A 20,000-nucleotide genomic window follows, 5' to 3' on the forward strand; every position below is an offset into this window, starting at 1 on the left:
TGCCTGCAGCAAAACTCCATAAAATTCGAACTGTGGAAGCGCACTACCCTTATCACTGCTGTGACTTCCGAAAACAACGTAAAAAGAAAGAAAGTCCAGTCAGGACTGAAAAGCTGAAAACAAGCGAGTTCAAGAATTCTTGGACCTGGGCTGAGGGTGAAGAAGTCACTTTTCTACGAAATAGTCCCGAGGATAACTTAACTTCCATCACAAGCAATGAAGAAATGTCAGGCTTCGGTTCTGGAAACATAGACCCAGCAATGGAATTCGACGGCAGCTCGGAAATTGCGACAACAGTCGGTTCGGGTCAGACTAGCAATGTTGGCCGTGTAGATGATATTTCCATTGACGAGGACGACGACCACCAAGTCACGTGCACCCCTGAGCCTGCTGACCCTTTTTTCCCGTGTGATGATCTCATGGACTCTTCGCTCCTCCGTATCGGCGTGTGGATAGTGTTCTTGCTTGCATTGCTTGGCAACGCCATAGTCATCTTTGTGATCATTACACGCAGCTCACGAATCGACGTGTCTAGATTTCTGATCTGTAATCTAGCTGTAGCAGATTTGTGCATGGGTGTGTATCTCGGGCTTTTAGCAGTCGTCGATGCGTCAACCCTCGGAAACTTTCGGAGCTATGGTGTCGAGTGGCAGTTGAGCCCAGGGTGTAGGACAGCGGGGTTTCTCGCTGTATTGTCAAGCGAAACATCAGTTTTCACGTTGACTGTAATCACTATTGAACGCTACATTGCTATCACGCATGCGTTGGACATCACTAAAAAGATGAGCTTAAAGAAAACGTACCTTGTGATGCTTGTTGGTTGGTGTTTTGCTCTCACAGTTGCAACACTGCCGTTGTTCGGGGTCAGCGACTATACCAAATTCAGCGTTTGTCTGCCGTTTGAGACTGGGAACACGAAATCTTTGGTATACGTTACATCAGTGCTCATACTAAATGGGTCAGCGTTCATCGTCATATTAACTTGTTACTGTAGAATTTACAGCGCTATCCGTGGCTCAAACGCCTGGAACACAAATGACTCAAGAACTGCACTAAGAATGGCAATTCTCATATTTACAGACTTTTCGTGCTGGGCACCCATTACTGTGTTTTCTCTCACCGCAGCGTTTGGTGGAGAGTATGTGAGCCTTAAAGACGCAAAAATATTTACAGTTTTCGTGTTTCCTCTCAACAGTTGCGCTAACCCTTTCCTATACGCTATTTTTACTGCACAATTTAAGAGAGACTGTATTTCGCTGTGTCGTAGAGTAAAAAGTTCTCAGATTCCTAAAATAACAAGTTCGAGGCGAAAATACTCATACTCGAGTGGTGAAATGAGGCGGAATTCACAAGTGAGTTCATCGAATGGACTGGAAGGTATGATAGCAAAGCTGCGCCCGCGTGAGCAGCGGCGGAACTCCCTTCCACCATCCATGAGGCTGATGGTTAGCAGACCTGCAAATAGCAAGAGTTCGGAGACAGTGAGAAAAGAGGTCATTGTCGAAAAAGTAACGGTTCTCTAAATGCTTGACATAACGCACTCGATTAAATGATCCTCAGAACTGAATGGGTGCCATGACATGCAACTCTGGTGAAGGCGTGTTTCAAACGTAGTCTGTATTGTATCATGTCTCCTCCAATTGCATGCTGTGTAATCTATCAATACTGTACAAATTGTATCATACAATTATTTTATTAGGTCGTAGCTAGTATATTATGAGAGGATGGTGGATCAATGAGATGAATTTCAACATATAATGGTTGTGTTCATTGACAACCTGTCTGGTTTGGGTTTTAGTAAGGGGCGGATATGTTAGTAAATTGTCTGTGTTTCAAACACGAGAGAGTTGCTTGAAAATTACCTTTTTCTGTGGGATAAGCTTGCTCGAGGCTCGCATAATTTTTACGTTTATAATTACATGGTATTACATTGTGATAAAATATATTAAGTTGACATTCAAGTCAACACAGTGCGAAACAATGTATAAAACTATGAAAGAAGTTGATGGCATATTTCAGTGGTCCGTCAAAACTCAGGCTAGAGTAAATAAAGCAGCTTCATAGTTATATTGAAGAATAATAGCGGCCTTTTAGGGCATGATACTGCGGGGAAAAAGTTGTGCGCTGGGTTAAGGTTGCAATTTGTTATGAGTTTGGAAAATAGCTGATGGAAAGAAGAAGTTGAAACTTTCGAAAATTCCCGAGAAAAATCCTCAGTTCTCATAAAATAGTAGAAATCTTGAAACTGAAAATAACTCAGTCGCTCGGGCAAATTTACGCGCAACTTTATCTCTTCGATCTTTTTTCTTAGGTTAAGGAAGGGATGGGGTCCGTTCGATCCTGCAATTTTGAAAAAAATGTTTAAAATCTGTGAATAAGCGTGTCTTTGAAACACTTAGCATGTATTTATTGCCCAATTTATCGCAGTTAATCAAGGGATAATGTATTTGCTGTAATAAGCAACATTATTTACGATCTTTTAAATTTTACATTCCAGTCACGAAAAACAACCCATTAGGAGTTTGTTTCACAAGATTGTATTAAATTATATAATATTATGTTATTATTCAATGACAACAATAGATGGCTCGAATATGCAGAGATATTCAATGGAAAGATGTGGTCCTAAGCAAAGAATTCGGGCCACGTGAGGTAATCGGTGATAACAGTGAAAAACTGGGGATGGTTGTAATCTTAAATACAAGTATTTTACTTAGGAGATTTTTCCTTATCCTTATTTCGTCGACTTAATAACATTGCACAAGCTCTTAAATATGTAATTATATAACTTCTTACGTATTTTGTATAAGTGATTGTAAATAGATAAATAAAACATATTTATCTCGCTGAATGTTTCATTTTCAAGAGTTATATGACCACAAATAATTCTACCTGCTCCACCCGGGAAATGGTTACCAGCTTTATATTGAAGCCTGACAGCAAGAAGTTTTCATTATGATTCATCTGCGTCATTTCTTGTCGTTTCCAAGGAACGCTTAACCCTTTACAAAAATTTCAGCTCTCCAGTAAACAATTACAGGACAACCTTGAGCTTTTGCGGCTTTGTAAGGCCAACCCCATGAAATATTAAGAGCGATTTTCATTTGGTATCGAAAGTAATTCGAAATTGTATTGATTTTGCATGTGACTAGTCAAGAAAATTCGCGCCACTCTTTTCACCAATCAGCTGCAAAACTAAATCAATCGCGACTTAGTCACCTTCGTTTTCCCGCGCTTTAGGCAGTTTGTTGTCGTTGTTTTCACTCTGAGTTCTGATTTGTCATCGTAACTATTTTGGTTTTACGACACTCGATCGAAGTGCGCTCCATGTGTTTTTCGGCCAGGGGCGAGTACAGGGTTATTGAAAGTTGAATCAAATGTTTATGGGGAAATAAGACAATTTTTTTAAGTGGGTAGAAAGTAGGCAATCTTGAGCTGGCAAGAAAAAGATGCTTAAAAAACGAAATAAGACATATCAAGAACAATGATGACAACAACAAAGCAGCTATGCTAGGCTAACTAGAAAAAATGTATATATATTTAAACAAAGAAAGTCAACTTAAACTTTTTTCAACTTTATTTTCCACAACTAACAACCACTGCTATAAACTTCTAAATACGGGATTTATTCCGACCCCAACTTTGGTGTTGAAGAAAATGGCTTACGCTTGAGCGTGCATCCAAATTTGCGTTCCTCTGCAAAATATAAAAAAGAAGCCTTTAGTTGACCGTATCATTTTGTTTCTACTGCAGCTGATCATATGGAAAACTTTGACCGAATGAAGGCAATCACCTAACTGATGACTGAGGTAAAAAATATGCTTTAACCCTGTAACTCTTAAAAGGAAATGACATGAAACATCTCCCTATATGTTCCATAACTTATCCAGCAAAAACGAAATAGGAATACTCAGACTTATCAAGTAGAAGTTGTTATCTTGATCTAACACCAAATTCTCGTTCCTTATGTATACGGAAATCTGTATCAGCAAGAGGGGAGAAATATTTATCAGATCTTGGGAGTGAATGATGTATAACCTTCAAATTGTATTTAAATTAAGTGAAAAGATAAAAGTTCACGGGTAACACCTCGATATAACTTTGGAATGATTCTGAATTGTTCTAATAAACCTTTAGGACAGGGGCGAGGGAAAACGCTGAGTATCCAAATCTTGCTGGAATGTGCAAGATACGTTTGTCTTTGGAAAGAGTTTCCCTCAAAATTTGCTTGTTTCTCTTAAGATGCAATTTAAAGTTGAATTAGCGTTCATGAATACTCACACTAACACCAGCCACACGACTTGGCACAATACTTCCTGGTCCACTCATGATGGTCTTTACAGTAGCCTTCATATCCTGCTAAAGTTGGACACTGACTGGCAAAAGCATCGCTGTCTTTGCAATCTAGGTAGGAAAAAGGCATTTATTATTGTTCGAATTGATAAGGTGTAAAGAATTACGTGGTAGGTGGGAAAATTAATGAGTCGATCAATTCGAAGCTTCAACCTCCCCCCTGCTCCCCCGGGCAATCCCTGGGGCATTTGATCTTTTGAAGATTGGCTCCCTTAAATTCCCACTCCTCTATGTTCAAATGCCCCATTCAAATGTCGGATACATCTTCAATTTTTTGATAAAAAGCATGATTAGCGACCATGACTTTCTTGTAGACTTTTTCTTCTGGGCCACATTACAAGATGATACACGTTTATTCCGTTGGAAATACTAGACAGGTCCGGTTCAAATCCCCCCCATCCCCTTGGCATGGACGACAGTCAAATGCCCGTTGGTCGGGGTTTGTTGAAGCTTCGAATTGAAGGGGCATAAATTAATCCTCTGTTTGAGTTACCTACAGTGAACGTGCCTCCGCATAGTATCAAAACCGATTGACTTGTGAGGTCGAATGTTATAAATTGAAGGATTTTGTTGCTCTGTTAACTTAAAAAATTGATTTTGTACAACTTCGAAAGGGGATTATCGGGCGATATAGCCCTAACATACCTTTTATTGCTTCAGCATTTCAACAGTTTGAGTGGGAGTGTTAAAGTTGTTTGTGACAATGGCATTATTTATACGGCAGAGATTATTCTTTACTGGAAATTTTGGCGTATAGAATAAATAAACTGGGTGAGTTTCGTCATATGCCAAAGTGTTTGTAACTCACGTTCAGTTCTTGTTATTGCCCCCCACCAATCCTTCCGGCTCCGAGTACCCCTCGAAATGAAAATGCATCTCCAATAGATTGCCTTATTGACAAAGACAAGTTCTTAAAGGGCTTAGTAGAGGGATTAATGTTTGTATCTCAAGGTCTAAAACTTTCAGACAAGCTTTTTAAGTCTCTCTCTCTTCTAGAAGTAATCAATAAATGAATTACCATTACTCTGTCCCGTAATTATAGACGGGTGAATGTGGTTTGGATATGAAACCAAATTCTCTGGACGAAGCCTTCCAAAATAAACTTTTTATCCATCAGCGGAGAAATCTAGCTGGGTTCAAGAGGTCAGTTGACATACCTGGCTTCGGTGGCACAACCCCAGTTATCTTTTTTGAGATCCAGGAGTGCAGATTCCGAACCTTAGCATAGACACCGAACTTTCCTGGCGCAGCGCACCCATATCCCCAGCTTGTCACCCCCTCCAGATACCATTTTCCATTGAACTCGCAAACAAGAGGACCACCGCTATCACCCTGGCAGGCATCTATGCCACCCTGGTCTAGGCCTGCACACAACATGGAGTCGTGAATCTTTCCTGGGTACCCCTTCAAACAGCGCTGCTTTGACACCAGTGGTACATCAATCTGCTGTAGAACTGAAGGGACAGCACCACCAGAGGATAGTCTTCCCCACCCTGTGATCCAACACTTCTTTCTCTTGTTGAGGTCGTCTAATGGAAGAGGTAGATTGAGATCTGGCAAGCAGACAAGACCGACTCCTTTGCCTAACTTGGCGGGCTTTTCCAATCTGAGAAGGGCAATGTCGTGACTATATCTCAGAGGGGAATGGTATTTTTCATGGGTGATAATCTCCGCAACGTCAATGTCTTGCTCAGTTCCAACAGTTTCACCCACGCGGCTGTGAGCGCCCAACCTATTTTTACAATAAAAACTGTTAGAGGAGGACTGCTTTTTAGCCACTGAAGGCCTTAGGCTGTAGAAGAAGATAAAATTACTTAAATAAAGGGGGATGGGCTTAGATAAATGGAGTTAAAGAAATTCGAACTGAATTAGCAGTGAATGTGTTCGGGTAAATAAACTTCAAAGACTTGTAAGAAAAACATTATTTATAGACTATTGATAGAATATTCAGTATTGGAAGATGCTGAAGAAGCAGATAAGTTACCTGACTTTAACACTAGAATGGTGTGTGTCTGTTACGCAATGCGTTGCGGTTACAACCCAACTCGGATCGATGAGAGATCCTCCACAAAAAGGGAAACCAGACGAATACCTCAACATAACTTGCCATGGCCAACTGTTTATAGCAGCCTCGTGACCACCCACAATTCTGGTGATTGGACGAGAACCGCAATTTCCTGCTCAAGCATGTAAAACAAAATTAAATAGTTACCATGTAATAACCTGATAATATCATGATACAATCACAAAAAAGGCACCTTTCCATTGACTTAAACAGACTTACCACATTTTAAAGATTAAGCATGCATTTAACCAAAGAAGTATACGGAAAAAGAAAATAGGCAATGAAATAGAAGCAGTTTCACTGGAAAATTCGTAAGTCAGTAACTGGTCATGAAATTCAGTTTGATGTTGAAATAATGGTCTAAAACGCAAAAAAAAAAAAATTAATAAAATGAAGTAAATCATGATCGTTTTTGCATTACCTATCTAAGGGATAGGGCTTATAAATCATAAATCATTGAAAAGATAAACTTCAATCTTTCACTGATGGACTGTAATTTCTGCAACAGGCACCGCTTCCTCAATGAGCTAATGCGTGCAATGCAATGCTTATACATGCACTATGTTGAAACACCCATTCAATCTTTCACTGATGGACCGTAATTTCTGTAACAGGCACCGCTCCTTCAATGAGCTGATACGTGTAATGCAATGCTTATACATGCACCATTGGTTTAGGTGAAATGCAGACGAAATCATTGGATTTCTGGTCTGTAAGGTCATGGCAGTGGTTGACAGTGGAGCAGATTTTTATGGTAGATGTGATGATAATGAACTAAAACCAGCAGTATATTCCTGGTCTGGTTTATATGCTTTCGATTTAAACGGATTGATTGGCAAATATTCAGTTTCGATACAATAGAACAACTTTAAATTTCTTAGTTGAACATCCCGTTGTTTACTTTAGACGAATTAAAAGGCACTTTTGAGAAATTGGGCGGCACATCCTAAAACCCCTCTTACGATCTCATGCCAATGCATATGCCTTCCTCGCTACAAATCGAAAGCTTAAAGCTCGAGCTTTCATCAACAAAAACAAATTTTTACGCAGACCATGCCTGTTTTGTACCATAGTTTCCAACATCTCCAAAGCAAACACGTGCAAAAAATATATAAAACTTCCCAGTTCCATTTTGCCTATTTTTCTACGTCGAGTAATAAGAAAATTTAAAAGAAACATAGGATTAAAAAAGTTAAAAGAGAAAACACTAAACAAGCACATAATGAGCAGAGTGGCCAAGATTGGAGAACATTTTAAGAATCGGATCAGTTGCAAATGAAAAGCAGGAAATTACGAGCTTTGACTGAAATTTTCAAAATGCCCAAATCGTCACACAGCGCTTTAAACAATTATTATTAAGAGCAGGAGTTTGTAGGAAAGGGAACAATCTTACCTTCAGCGAGCGCAAAAGTGCTTAGAATACACGAACAAATCAACAATAATACGTTCATGTTTAGGCAGGCAAAATGCATCTAACAAGATGATCCAAATTTCTCACTATATATTCCCTGATGATCAATGACGAAGATAAAAATCTGTTCATACAACGTACAAAGAATCTTACAACCTTATTTATTTTATGATTGAAAACACTATAGAAAAGAAAGAGTGAGTAAACTGACTACACTGCATTGTTTCTGCTCCTTCTGATCTGTTTGATTACTTTTGTAAGGCTCTGAGCACAGCTGTCGGTGGTCATGCTGCCAGTTGCAGCTAAACTAAGAGAAACAAAGATGTTTTCCAGCTTGTCTGAAATAGTTTGATAGCTTTTAGAGCCTCAGGCAAACTTGTGTACAGATCTCTACGCGTATTTCTTTACTTATTTATTGAACCTGGTCGGTGTCAGATATTTGATCTCAATTGCTCAATGCACGAGTAAAGAAGAACGACAACCACACGGTTTAAGATTTCATGGAAGTTCTTTAGTTCGGTCCATCTTTTTCTATTTCAAAAGTAAAAGAGTAAATTTACTCACCCATAAGAATAACCTGAAGAACTTTTTGTTTAACCTGTAAACCGCAAGAGTGACCAGCATCTAATTTCTCCTTACATTGAGACTGCCTAATTATTGAAACATTAGAATGAAGGAAATGATTTCAAACCAAAGTAGCTTTGATTGAGGGGCTAACGGTTAAGATTTTGGCCATTTTACGGCTAATGGTTAACTCCTTCCTTAATTAATAAAACAAGAAATGTTTTCGGCTAACTTTTTTCACGACTAACGGTTAAAATTTGTCATTTGTTTCGCCTAAAGGCTAAATGTTTTGGCCTCTTTACGGCTAGCGGTAACCCTAAGAAGACCCTGTTTATTGTTTCACGAACTCTCTTTGTCATTACTTACAAAAAAGGAGAGAGAAGTATGGATACTGATGTTAGGCTCTAAATGGTTAAGAGCTGAATACGAATAAAACGATACCACATACTATTGCAAGCCTATGCATCATCACACCTTGAGTGCGTCCGTTCTTGGTTCAGATGTGGTTCGACTTCACTTTTAGTTCAAATGTGTTTAAGTTTCATTGTCTTGAAACTCGAGGAATGAGATCAGTTTTAGTTTCTGAATAAATTAGATTAAAAGGCAACATTGCGTAGGTTACGATTGGAACAGCCCTTACAAACCAGAACAATTTTCTGAGAGGGTATGCGCAAAGTGCAGAGTAAAGATGAAAAGAAACTTGCCTCTTACGTAAAGAACTTGCATCGGTGGGCAAAACTTAGTTTGTTGATGTCTGATTGATTTATCGTGAAGTCAAGACCTGATGCTAATGGAAAACGATGGTCACTTTTAAGGACTCAGTGATCATGATCAGTGTATTATGTAAATGAGAAATCTATGCCAGTAAGATAACCAAAAAGGAATTATGTTCACCAATTTATTTGGAATGGGACTTTAGGAACTCCCCTTGTCATTAATTCGTTGATTGCATAAAATTGGTTTTCTTTCAAATACCATGCTTCTATAGAACTTTATGCCGTGGTGTTAGCTGTCTTAAACCGCCTGTCCGTTCAACATAAAGTGAGGGAAACCTCTAATGTAGGGTGTACTTGAAGTATTTGAAATGAAGCGTGTGGTGTAAAAAGTCTTGTCTCGTCTTGCCGGATTTGACCCTGTACATTACAGATGCTGGAAGGACGCTACTACCAGCTAATCCATGTACATGATTCATTTAACAGTATCACGGCAATGAGCACAACCGGAGAACGCAAAGCCAGACTTGACCCTGTATATTCCCGATGCTGGAAGCACGCTACTGCCAGATGATCCCTAAATATAATCTATTTCATATATCATTTATGAAAGCTCTGTCATATTTTGGTGGCCCGTGTGCATACCTCTTGGAAAAAATATTGGATAGTCTATGGCTATTGAAAACTAAAATATAATATGGAATCACATTTCTGTGTGAGGGCAATGCAAAGGTACACTACGATTTGTGGTGAAGATATAATAATAAAAAAATCACAGATCAAAGTTTTTTACGGCGAATAATGACAATTCTTGGAATTTTCCATGGGAATTTTCTCCTGCTCTTGGCCAAGTGATTTGAGACATGTCATTATTTTAAGTGACGACTCTTGAGGCCGTTTATCATTTTCCAAGGAAAACATTTATTTAGGTGATGTTCTCCTCTTTGTATTCGTAACTCTTGTTTATCCGTTTTTCTATTAGCCAGTTTTTTAGGATCTTATTTCATCGAAGTTTTTATTTGAAGGAAACGAATTAAAGTATCCAAGACACAAAATTTTTTTTCGTATTTATCCAGCTTACCCATGATATGTACAAACCAATTTCGATTGCCTTATGTGTCCTGTACACTGGTAACGGGTCAGCGGGTGATGACTTAGAAAACTGTGATACTCTTGAAATAATGACATAAGACAGAGTGAAAACCTGAATGCGTCTTTCGACAGGAATAACAGTGATGGTTAAGCAAGCTCAAAACAATAGTGATCACAAGGAACCACATAGGACACACAAGGAATGATTAATTTATGTTAACTTTTCGCGTAAAATCTTCATATTTCGTAATATTTAACGTTGTAAATCGTCCGTATTTTGTTTCCAATACAAATCCTTAAACGGGTTCAAATTCTCAGCGATTCCTCTGGTGTAACCCAACACCGCGTAACGCAACGCGTGACGTTTTCATTAATATCTACATAATATTTCCATTTTCTCAAGACGTGAGGGAATTACTACAATCCAGGCGACGAGCTGGGGAAGAAAAAGAACCGAAACACGATTGGTCAGTGGTGAAACAACTTTCACACCGCATATAGAGAAATACCGCGGTCTGTAAGGTTTACAAAGACGAAGATGGAGAGGATTGGTCTAGGTGCGATAGCTGTGGCCAGTTTTCCCACGCAAGTTAGTCTGGATATGCCTTTCACGGAGACGCTAACATAACATTTCACCTGCCGTTAGATTGTTAGGGCGACTTCTTGTCAGAACAAGTAGAGTTAAAATTTAAAAGCTGGCTGTAACTTTGAACCAGATGATGAATTTAATGTTAATTTACCAAGATAAGTTATACAGTCCTCGGTAGTCAATTAAAATAGAGTTTCGCGAGCGTCAATGGTCTAGAGTCGTAACGTGATGGAGCCAACAGTGGAGAACATCCCAGAATTCAAAATTTGTGATTTTTGTTCGGTTCGGACGTTAAGTTTTCATCCCAAGTGCATTTGTTAAAATGGATAGGAAAAAAAATTCGAACGGAAATCAGAATTAATTTAACTTCTGTATCTTTTGAGAAAAGGTCTCGTAAACGAGTGGCCATGATTATAAATATTTAAGAAATGGTAAACACGTAAGCTCTAACTTAGCTGTTTCTCGAAGCTCAGTGTTTTCCTACTTTCTTTTTTTTCACGTGAAATTGGGGCGATCGAATATATATAATATAAAGTAAAAGAACTTCAGCTGATGGAAATTTTAAATTTCTTATCTTAGGCTGTGGATACAAATTTATTAATGTAAACGTTTCTTTACAAGCTAGAGTTGCAAATTCGATTCCCGGGTTGACACACGCGCATGCGATAAACACCAAACCAAATAGGATCTTTTCTTTCTTTATTCCTTGTCCTATTCCTTAGGGCGTTATTATATCGAGGCGGTGAACAACGTTCGCGGGTCTTGGTTACTTTATCGAGGATTACAGTCTAACTTGTCTTCTATTCAAAACGATCTTGAACACACAGGGTCTTATCTTAAACTGAAACGCTACCTATAATTTTCTGTCTAAAAAGAACTAATCATGGGGGCGTCAACCTGACCAAAAAATATTTCGCAGCTTTTCTCGGAAGCGGTAACACTTAGCTTCAACGGAAGCAGTTACAATTAATGACTCTAAAAATATAAAAAATCGAGAACGAAATTTTTGTAGAGTTGCTTAACTGTTCATTTTTACGGAAACGACAGTCGAGATGGCAAAATTCATGTGAAGAGGAAGCCAACTGTGATTAAAGCCTTGAACGAGTCAAGATACTTTTTTTTCGTCACACAACCTGTGACATAACGTAAATATCATTTTTCTTGATACCTTTCCCAGTGAAGTATAACTTGGAAACATTTCGGCTTTAAAACACGATTGTTTTCTGCAAGTTACAAAACGTCAATATAATTCTTCTTGGTGCCTTTCCGGATGCCACCGATGCCTTTCCGATACCTCCATGGTTTATTACAGCAGTGAACTGAGATATATGCACAATCAACATATTTGAAAAATTGCTTAACATGTTATTTAGCGAAGTAAACTTGATCGATGGCGCTGTTAACGAAATGTTTGATTGGTTCGTAAGTAGTCGACCTGGTTTCGGTCGATCTGATTGATTGACAACACCTCTAGGGCAATACATATCATCGTCCCAAACCAGATGAGCCCATGACACGTCAGCGGAATCGTAGCGGGAGTCTTCTATTTTTCTGCTCGTTTCCGGCGAATCAAGAGACCGTGACCTGTGTGACTGACGATAAAGCGTCGTGTTCTTCAATATTTTATTGCGAAAGTATTCTTCCCATAACTTGTATAAACTAATTTCTGTCTAGATCACATATTTAAGAAACAATCTAGCCTGTTATAAAGGCGTCAAAAGGAGGATCGACCCTTAAATATGACCGGCCTAATAGTTTCGGTCGATGTTATCCTCTGACCTCGCTATCATCGACCAAAAGCAGATTCAGGTCAAAGATCATTTGCATAACTTTGCACCGTAAAATCTTTCGATCGGAACAAACATACAGTTCTTTTCTGTTTGTAATAAATTATCTTTACGTTTTATTTGACCATGATCTCTTGGTTTTTGTTCAACATCTTATTTGCTACTAATAAATATATTTGCCAAGGGGTGGTCCAGTTAATTTTTAACACTCATGCATTTATGTTTTGCGGCTCGCGGGTAAATATTGGCGGGAAATCTAAATATTTGGTAGAAGAACAAACATGGCTGATAACAGTACACCTTGGGCTTCAAGATGGACCGTACAGTTTGACCCTTATTCCCGGTATGTTAACGATGAAAGCAGCGCTGACGAACTCATAAAACAGTACGAGATAACTACGACGACACGCTTCACTGTATTTAAACAAACAGGAGGATTTTCAAATTGCAGTAGGCTGGGTAAGTAAGCTCACATGTAAAGATTTACAAAACAAACCATACTGACAGTAAAGTAAAGTGAAGTATAACTTTATTAGACACCATAGGTATTTAAAGCCAGGGGCGTGTGAGATCGTGTTATTAACATGAAATATAGATAAATCAAAATAAAAAAAGGGATTTAACTTTTTTCCAATTATTGATATCTTAAGAATACATGTACACATCATTATTCTTCGGTTTACACTGGTCAGTTAGACTTTCAAAATTAAAATGTAATTAAAATTCAACTTAGCTTCAAGTGTCAATTTACTGTGAGCCTGCAGCAAGAGTTGGCAAGAAATGCTTAATTAATTAAGATTAAGCTTAAAGTGTCAAAACCCTACTCAGTGCTATTGACACACAGCTGCCAGCATCCCCATCCATTACACCAGTCCTTGGGCTACATCTGGGTGGGGCAGGCTTGATTTTCAGGCCCTCCATTTTAAGCACCCATGTGTATATATGTACGTATGTGTTTGTGTACATGTATCGTATTGCTAACTTAGCTCGGTTCCTCTTCTCACATAAAAACGTAGGAGTAAAAGAAAATGCAGATAAAAATGCTAAGAACCACTGCATACAATGGGCTGACTCACAGGAGATGACAGGATGCAGACTAAGTTTTGATGGCATCCCATTCCAAATTGTGAGGGTCAAAGTTTTAGAATGCCAAAATGGGCCAGACAGAAATAAGGCACTCAAAAGGAAGGAGGCTCAAAAGAGACTACAAAAAGATGTAAGCATGCATAATAATTAACTAAATAAGAATGTAAACAAGATGATATTATTACTTAAGGACTCCCAAAGAGGATATCATATATTGGGCATTACATAGTTATTGATTTACCTTCACCTATTTGCTCTTAAGCTAACAAGGTGGTAAGTCCCAACTGATTTTTCTGATTTTTTTTTTCAGGAAACTGAAGTTTGGTGGGGGATTTAAGGTGACTTCACTTAACACAGATCATCAGTCTACTGTAGACTGTGCTGCTTCCACTGTCATGTGGAATATATATGTCATGTATTACTTAAGAACTACACACCCCAAACAACATGGCGGTTCGGTAAGTAAAAGACTGTTTAATGAAGCCTCATGCGTGCGCATGAGCAAACCATATATGGTAGCACACAACATACAACACACTGGAAAACCATAACATTCCTCCACACATAAAACGATCTGTCCCTAGTTTTCAAAACAAGCCCTAAAATACAATTTCAAGGAAAACATAAAATAAACCAACAGTGTCCGGTAACCACAGTTCGAAAGGTAAGACCGACCTTTAAACAAGAAAACGAACAGAATAAAACAAAGTTCAGAGATCAAGCCTCTGTGGTGCTCTGCGAACTCTCTGAGGGTGTTGTCGCATTTTGACCATCGGACTAACTGTAGCTGGTTTAGCATCAGGAGGGTCAGGTACCGTAGGTGTGGAAACAGGAACCATCTTTGGTTGATCTTTTTTGGAACCTCCTGGAGCTGTGCCACCCTCAGTGGTTGGAGTACTTGATGTAATTGGGGTCAGTGGTGTGTTGGGCACTTCAGGTTGGCTGACTTCAACACTACAGTCGGCGTCAGTGCTTTCAACTGTGTGTCCAACTGCCGTTGGTCTCAACTGATCAATATGTCGGCGCCAGATCAGTTCCGGTGCCACCTGTACCTCATACATCAGCGGACCTGTTTTGTTAACAATCAGCCCTGGACGCCACTTCAGATCCCCTCGATAATCCCGTGACATAACTGAGTCACCAATCTCTAACTGGCGATACTGTTTACCCTTGTCAATCGCTGCCTTAATGCTCTGCTGGTGTTGTTGGTTAACCATCTTACGGTTTAAGTTAGGTTTCACCAAATCTAGGAGAGTACGCAATGGTCTTCCCAGGAGTAACTGTGCTGGGCTCTCACCGGTGGTGGAGTGTGGAGTGTTCCTGTAAGCTATGAGAAACTTCGCCAACTTCTCCCTCACTGGCTTGGGGCTTTGACGCATGGAACGCAAAGCCTGTTTGAAGGTTTGTACTGTCCTTTCCGCAAGACCATTCGTCGCTGGATGGTACGGTGCTGAAGTTATATGGCGGATGCCATTGGACTTGACAAATGTCTGGAATTCCTCAGAAACAAACTGTGTACCATTGTCACTGACTATCTGTTCTGGAATTCCAAATCTGGCGAACAAATCGCGTAGAATTTCGATAGTCGAACTTGAAGAAGTTGACTTGACTGGAACCACTTCTGGCCACTTGGTGTGTGCGTCGACAACCACTAAGAACATCGAGTTCTGAAATGGCCCTGCGTAGTCGATGTGTATACGCTGCCATGGTGTAGTGGCCCACTCCCACGGATGTAGTGGTGTTTTAGCAGGCATCTTCTGGTTTTGCTGACACCCGCTGCAGCCTTTCGCTAGCTCTTCCAGATGACCATTGATATTAGGCCACCATACGTAGCTCCTCGCGAGTGCTTTCATTTTGACCATGCCCAGATGCCCATCATGAAGTTCCTCTAACACTCTGCTTTGTAACTTATTGGGAACTACCACTCTCATTCCCCATAGGATGCAGCCTTGGTGAACTGTCAGTTCATTGCGTCGCTCGTAATAAGGCTTGTCTCCCTCCACACGAGTAGACCATCCTTTCACGATAGAATCATGTATCCTCGCTAGGACAACGTCACGACGTGTTTCTCTTGCCACTGCTTCACTGGTTATAGGTAATGGCACAAACTGAGAGGCGTGGAACACCTCTGTTGAATCCACCTCCAAGTCTTCTCGCTCTTTCTGCTGGAGAGGGAGCCGCGACAGTCCATCGGCATTGCAGTGTTTGGTTGTACTCTTATACTCAATGATATAGTCGAACCCAGACAAGAACAATGCATATCGCTGAAGCCTTGCAGCAGTCATGGCTGGAACTCCCTTTTCTGGGTGGAAGATGGCAGTGAGGGGCTTGTGGTCTGTAATGAGCGTAAATCGTCTCCCATAGAGGTAAACATGAAATCGTTTCACCCCCCACACAATGGACAATGCCTCCTTGTCTATCTGTGCATACCGTCGTTCAGTCTTGGTCAACGATCGGGACGCAAAAGCTACCGGCCTTTCGCTACCATCGGACATGACGTGTGAAAGAACCGCGCCGATGCCAGTTGGTGAAGCATCACATGCCAGCCTAACCGGTAATGCTGAGTCATAGTGCGTTAGCACCTGCTCAGATGTAATCATACGCTTAGCCTCAGTGAACGCTCGCTCGCACCGTTCAGTCCACTGCCATTCGTTGTTTTGCTCTAACAACTGGTGAAGTGGGTGGAGAACTGTAGACGCATTGGGCAAGAAACGGTTGTAATAGTTTACGAGCCCTAAAAATGAGCGAAGCTGTGACACATTCTCAGGTCTTGGTGCACTGACCACTGCTTCAATCTTCTCTTGTGTCTTGTGTAGACCTTCCTTATCGATCTCATGCCCACAAAACTGAACTCTATCTTTGAAGAACTCGCACTTCTCCTTGTTAGCCTTCAGACCCGCATCTTGTAATCGCTTGAGTACACTCTCCAGGTTCTCCAAATGTTCTTCATCGGTTTTGCCTGTGACAATCATGTCATCAAGGATGCACTGGGTCCCAGGTATTCCCTGTAATACCTGGTCTATGGCACGCTGCCAAATGGCTGGAGACGAAGAGATGCCAAAGACTAAGCGATTGTATCGAAAAAGGCCCTTGTGTGTATTAATCGTAAGGAGTTCCTTGGATCTTTCGGTTACTTCCATCTGGTGATAAGCTTGGCGAAGGTCAAGCTTGCTGAAATGTCTACCGCCAGCCAAATTTGCAAAAATATCCTCTATACGTGGCAGAGGGTACTGTTCTGCAAGAAGTACTGGGTTCACTGAGACCTTAAAATCGCCACAAACTCGTACCGATCCGTTTCGCTTGACTACCGGGACAATTGGGGTCGCCCATTCACTGTATTCTACTTTAGAGAGAATACCTTCCTTCTCTAAGCGTGTCAATTCTGCTTCTACTTTGGGGCGGAGTGCGTATGGCACTTGGCGTGGTTTATGAAAGCTGGACTGGCAGCCTTCCTCGACCTTCAAATCCGCCTTGTAGCCTTTAAGTGTGCCCAGATTTTCGGAGAATACAGACTCGTACTTCTGTAGTAGCTGATCCACTTTGCGTGCCATACCCCCTTCTGAAGTCTTGCTAAGCTTAAAGGTTTTGATTTCACCCCAGTTCAGTTGAATGTTGGACAGCCAGTCACGCCCAAACAGTGCTGGTCCCTGCGTCTCAACAACTTGTAGGTTTAACTCTTTTTCCTGGCCCTTGAACTTAACATTACATCTCATCTCTCCCTTAGGTGTGATTTTCTGCCCAGTGTATGTCTTAAGTGTCACAAGGCTCTTTGAAAGTTTCACATGATTAAAATGTTCCTTATATAGTTTGTATGGAAGTACAGACACCGCTGACCCTGTGTCTAGTTCCATCTTGACCACCTTTCCCTGTATTTCGGGGTTGACCCATATTACGTGATCCTTGTCACCCACATTATTAACCTCAAGGGATGCCAAATAATCATCGCTGTCCCCGTCATCGCTGTCTACATAATTTACTGAGGGTTGGGAAGCTTGTGTCTCTTTTTTCTTTGATTTACAAGCCCTCACAATGTGACCAGTCTTGTTACAGTAGTGGCATTTTTCTTTCTTGAATGGACAACTTTTGTGATCATGAATTCCCAAACAGCGGTAGCAACTTTGATCACCCGTTCTCTTGGGGGAAAAAGAACCCTTTTTCTCGGAAAGCTTGGCTTCTCTCTTGAATTTAAGCTTCTTGCCTGGCTTTGATTTGGCTAATAAATCGATTGATTCTGACGCTTTATTCCCCTGGAGAGCTTCAACATCCTTGTAAGATTGCTCAATAGCTAAGCACTTTGCAACAGCAATGTCAAATGTTAGTTCCTCAAGCTTAAGTTTCAAAAGCTCTGACATCATTCTCTTATCTCGAATACCCGAAACCAGTCTATCTCTAAGCCTTTCCAAACGCATGGCGTCGTTAAATTTGCAATCCATAGCTAGATGTTTCAAAACAGCAACATATTGACTCACCGTTTCTCCTGCGTTACGTGCTCGGTTGTCAAACTCATACCTGGCTACTAAAGCAGACTTCTGTGGCTTCAATTGTTCGCGGAGACGCTCTACGATTGCGTTGTACGTGAGAGAATCTTCTCCTAACAAGGTCGGAGCCATCAAATCTTTCGCCAGTTGGTACGTTTCAGTGGGAAGATTGGTTAACAGGATGGCTTTCTTCTGTTTCGCGTCGGTCACTCCATTGGCCACGAAGAAGAATCCTAACTGTTCTGTATACGCCTCGAAGTCAGTTCCCACAGTGAACTTTTGAACTTTTCCGATGTTACGAACTGGATTTGGTGCCGTATTTGCATCGCTGGCCATCGTGGACGTTATGTGGATTTAGTTTAGGGATGTCTTCACTTTTAGCAGCCAAAAAGGTCCCTTAATATCCTATCCTCGTCGCCAAAATTGTCATGTATTACTTAAGAACTACACACCCCAAACAACATGGCGGTTCGGTAAGTAAAAGACTGTTTAATGAAGCCTCATGCGTGCGCATGAGCAAACCATATATGGTAGCACACAACATACAACACACTGGAAAACCATAACAATATATAAAGAATGAATAAAGATTATACATCACAACAAAAGACCAATTAAATGTACTACATGTACAGCTTCTTTAAGCTACACAAGCAGTTATTCCTCAAACTCAAAGTCAAGACTATAATATCACAATTTTATCAGAGAGGGATTTCCACTGGCACTGTTTTAATGGAATGCTGTCATGGACTATTTAAATGGATTTTCTTTAAAAATACAGCATTTAGTAATCTGTAATTATAACATTCTGTAACTATTGCTGAAAAACCCTACCAGAGGACTGCCTATAGTAATGTTGGTATAATTTGCATTATTATTCATTCAAAATATTTCCCTGTTTCTGATAGGTTAAAACCACTCGCATATTTCATCATAACCAGCTGCTGTTGACCAAATTTGGAAAAAATTTTCAAATATTGAACCAATGACATCAAAAGCAGCCGGCTCCAGGTTATTGAACCATTGACCAAGAAAACCTGGGGATGAGGTTGTGTAATTTTTTAAATGAATAAAGTTAATAATAAAGCAATTATTCTTTCTTTCTTGTTGTGTAATCAGACTGCTGGGCTACTTCAGCCTATTGATGAGACACTGGTTAAAAAAATTCATGAGCTTGTTGGAAGTGGTGTTAATTGTGTTTCTGAAATGCAACGGCACCTGCATCATTATGTAAAGAAGGAACTTTTCACAGGCCAACAGCATCCAGATCTAACCAACAGACGATTCTTCCCAACAACCATGGATGTCAGGAACCACATGTATCGTGCCACAGTGGTATGCAGACATTCACAAATTGATCAAGAAAACCTTGACTTAAAAATCAAGAAGTGGAAAGAAGAAAGCCCAGATGATAATTTCTTTTTCAGGCCTTACTGCCTTACAAGTGATAGTGAGTCCTATCAACAACCACAGTCACTGAAGGAAGAAGATGTAATTGAAATAAGTATAGGTGATCCATCCAACAACCTCCTCCTTGTTCACCAAACGAAGTGGCAAAGAAGTGGCTTTTAAAGTATGGTGGTGAAATTTGCCTACTGGATGCAACCTACAAAACTTCACGTTAATTGCCCTCCCCACATTCTTTCTGTGTGTGAAAACCAATGTAGATTACTGTGTTGTTGCTTTTTTCTTCTGTGGTTCAGCTGGAAAATGCAGATGCCATTAATGAAGCTCTACAGCTCATTAAGGACTGGAACCCAACATGGAACCCTGATTTCTTTATGGTGGACTTCAGTGAGGCAGAGATCAATGCCATTGAAAGGCTGTTTCCAAGTAAGCATGTAAACATATACTGGTAAATA

General features: G+C 40.3%; 2 protein-coding genes across 3 annotated transcripts in view; one reads left to right on the forward strand and one right to left on the reverse strand.

The window, feature by feature from the left end:
- The window catches only part of LOC113667622 (uncharacterized), a 27,362-nt gene extending 24,511 nt beyond the window's left edge, over positions 1 to 2,851 (forward strand). For both annotated transcript variants that reach the window (XM_089185684.1, XM_089185685.1), the window contains exon 21: positions 1 to 2,851. This exon is cut by the window's left edge and continues 95 nt beyond it. In XM_089185684.1, coding sequence (XP_089041810.1) covers positions 1 to 1,523 — 1,523 coding nt within the window. In that variant the 3' untranslated portion in view covers positions 1,524 to 2,851.
- A 708-nt stretch (positions 2,852 to 3,559) lies between these two features.
- On the reverse strand, positions 3,560 to 7,959 carry LOC113667621 (trypsin-3). Its single transcript, XM_027183471.2, has 5 exons — positions 7,812 to 7,959; positions 6,338 to 6,530; positions 5,511 to 6,085; positions 4,282 to 4,404; positions 3,560 to 3,696 (listed from the first exon to the last, which is right to left on the reverse strand). The coding sequence occupies exons 1-4, from the start codon at positions 7,888 to 7,890 to the stop codon at positions 4,283 to 4,285; spliced, it is 969 nt and encodes a 322-aa protein (XP_027039272.2). The 5' UTR covers positions 7,891 to 7,959; the 3' UTR covers positions 3,560 to 3,696; position 4,282.
- Between the last annotated feature and the right edge of the window lie 12,041 nt (positions 7,960 to 20,000).

The sequence above is a fragment of the Pocillopora damicornis genome, chromosome 10 (assembly GCF_964200805.1).
Source record: "Pocillopora damicornis chromosome 10, jaPocDami1.2, whole genome shotgun sequence".
NCBI classification, from domain to species: Eukaryota; Metazoa; Cnidaria; class Anthozoa; order Scleractinia; family Pocilloporidae; genus Pocillopora; species Pocillopora damicornis.

What these genes read in the sequence shown, in the direction of transcription:
- LOC113667621 (XM_027183471.2), bottom strand. Translation starts at nt 7,890, where the DNA reads ATGCATTTTGCCTGCCTAAACATGAACGTATTATTGTTGATTTGTTCG. An exon ending in CATTCTAGTGTTAAAGTCAG is followed by an intron (nt 6,086 to 6,337) that starts GTAACTTATCTG and finishes TTGTAAAAATAG; the next exon opens with GTTGGGCGCTCACAGCCGCG. An exon ending in GGTTGTGCCACCGAAGCCAG is followed by an intron (nt 4,405 to 5,510) that starts GTATGTCAACTG and finishes TTTCCTACCTAG; the next exon opens with ATTGCAAAGACAGCGATGCT.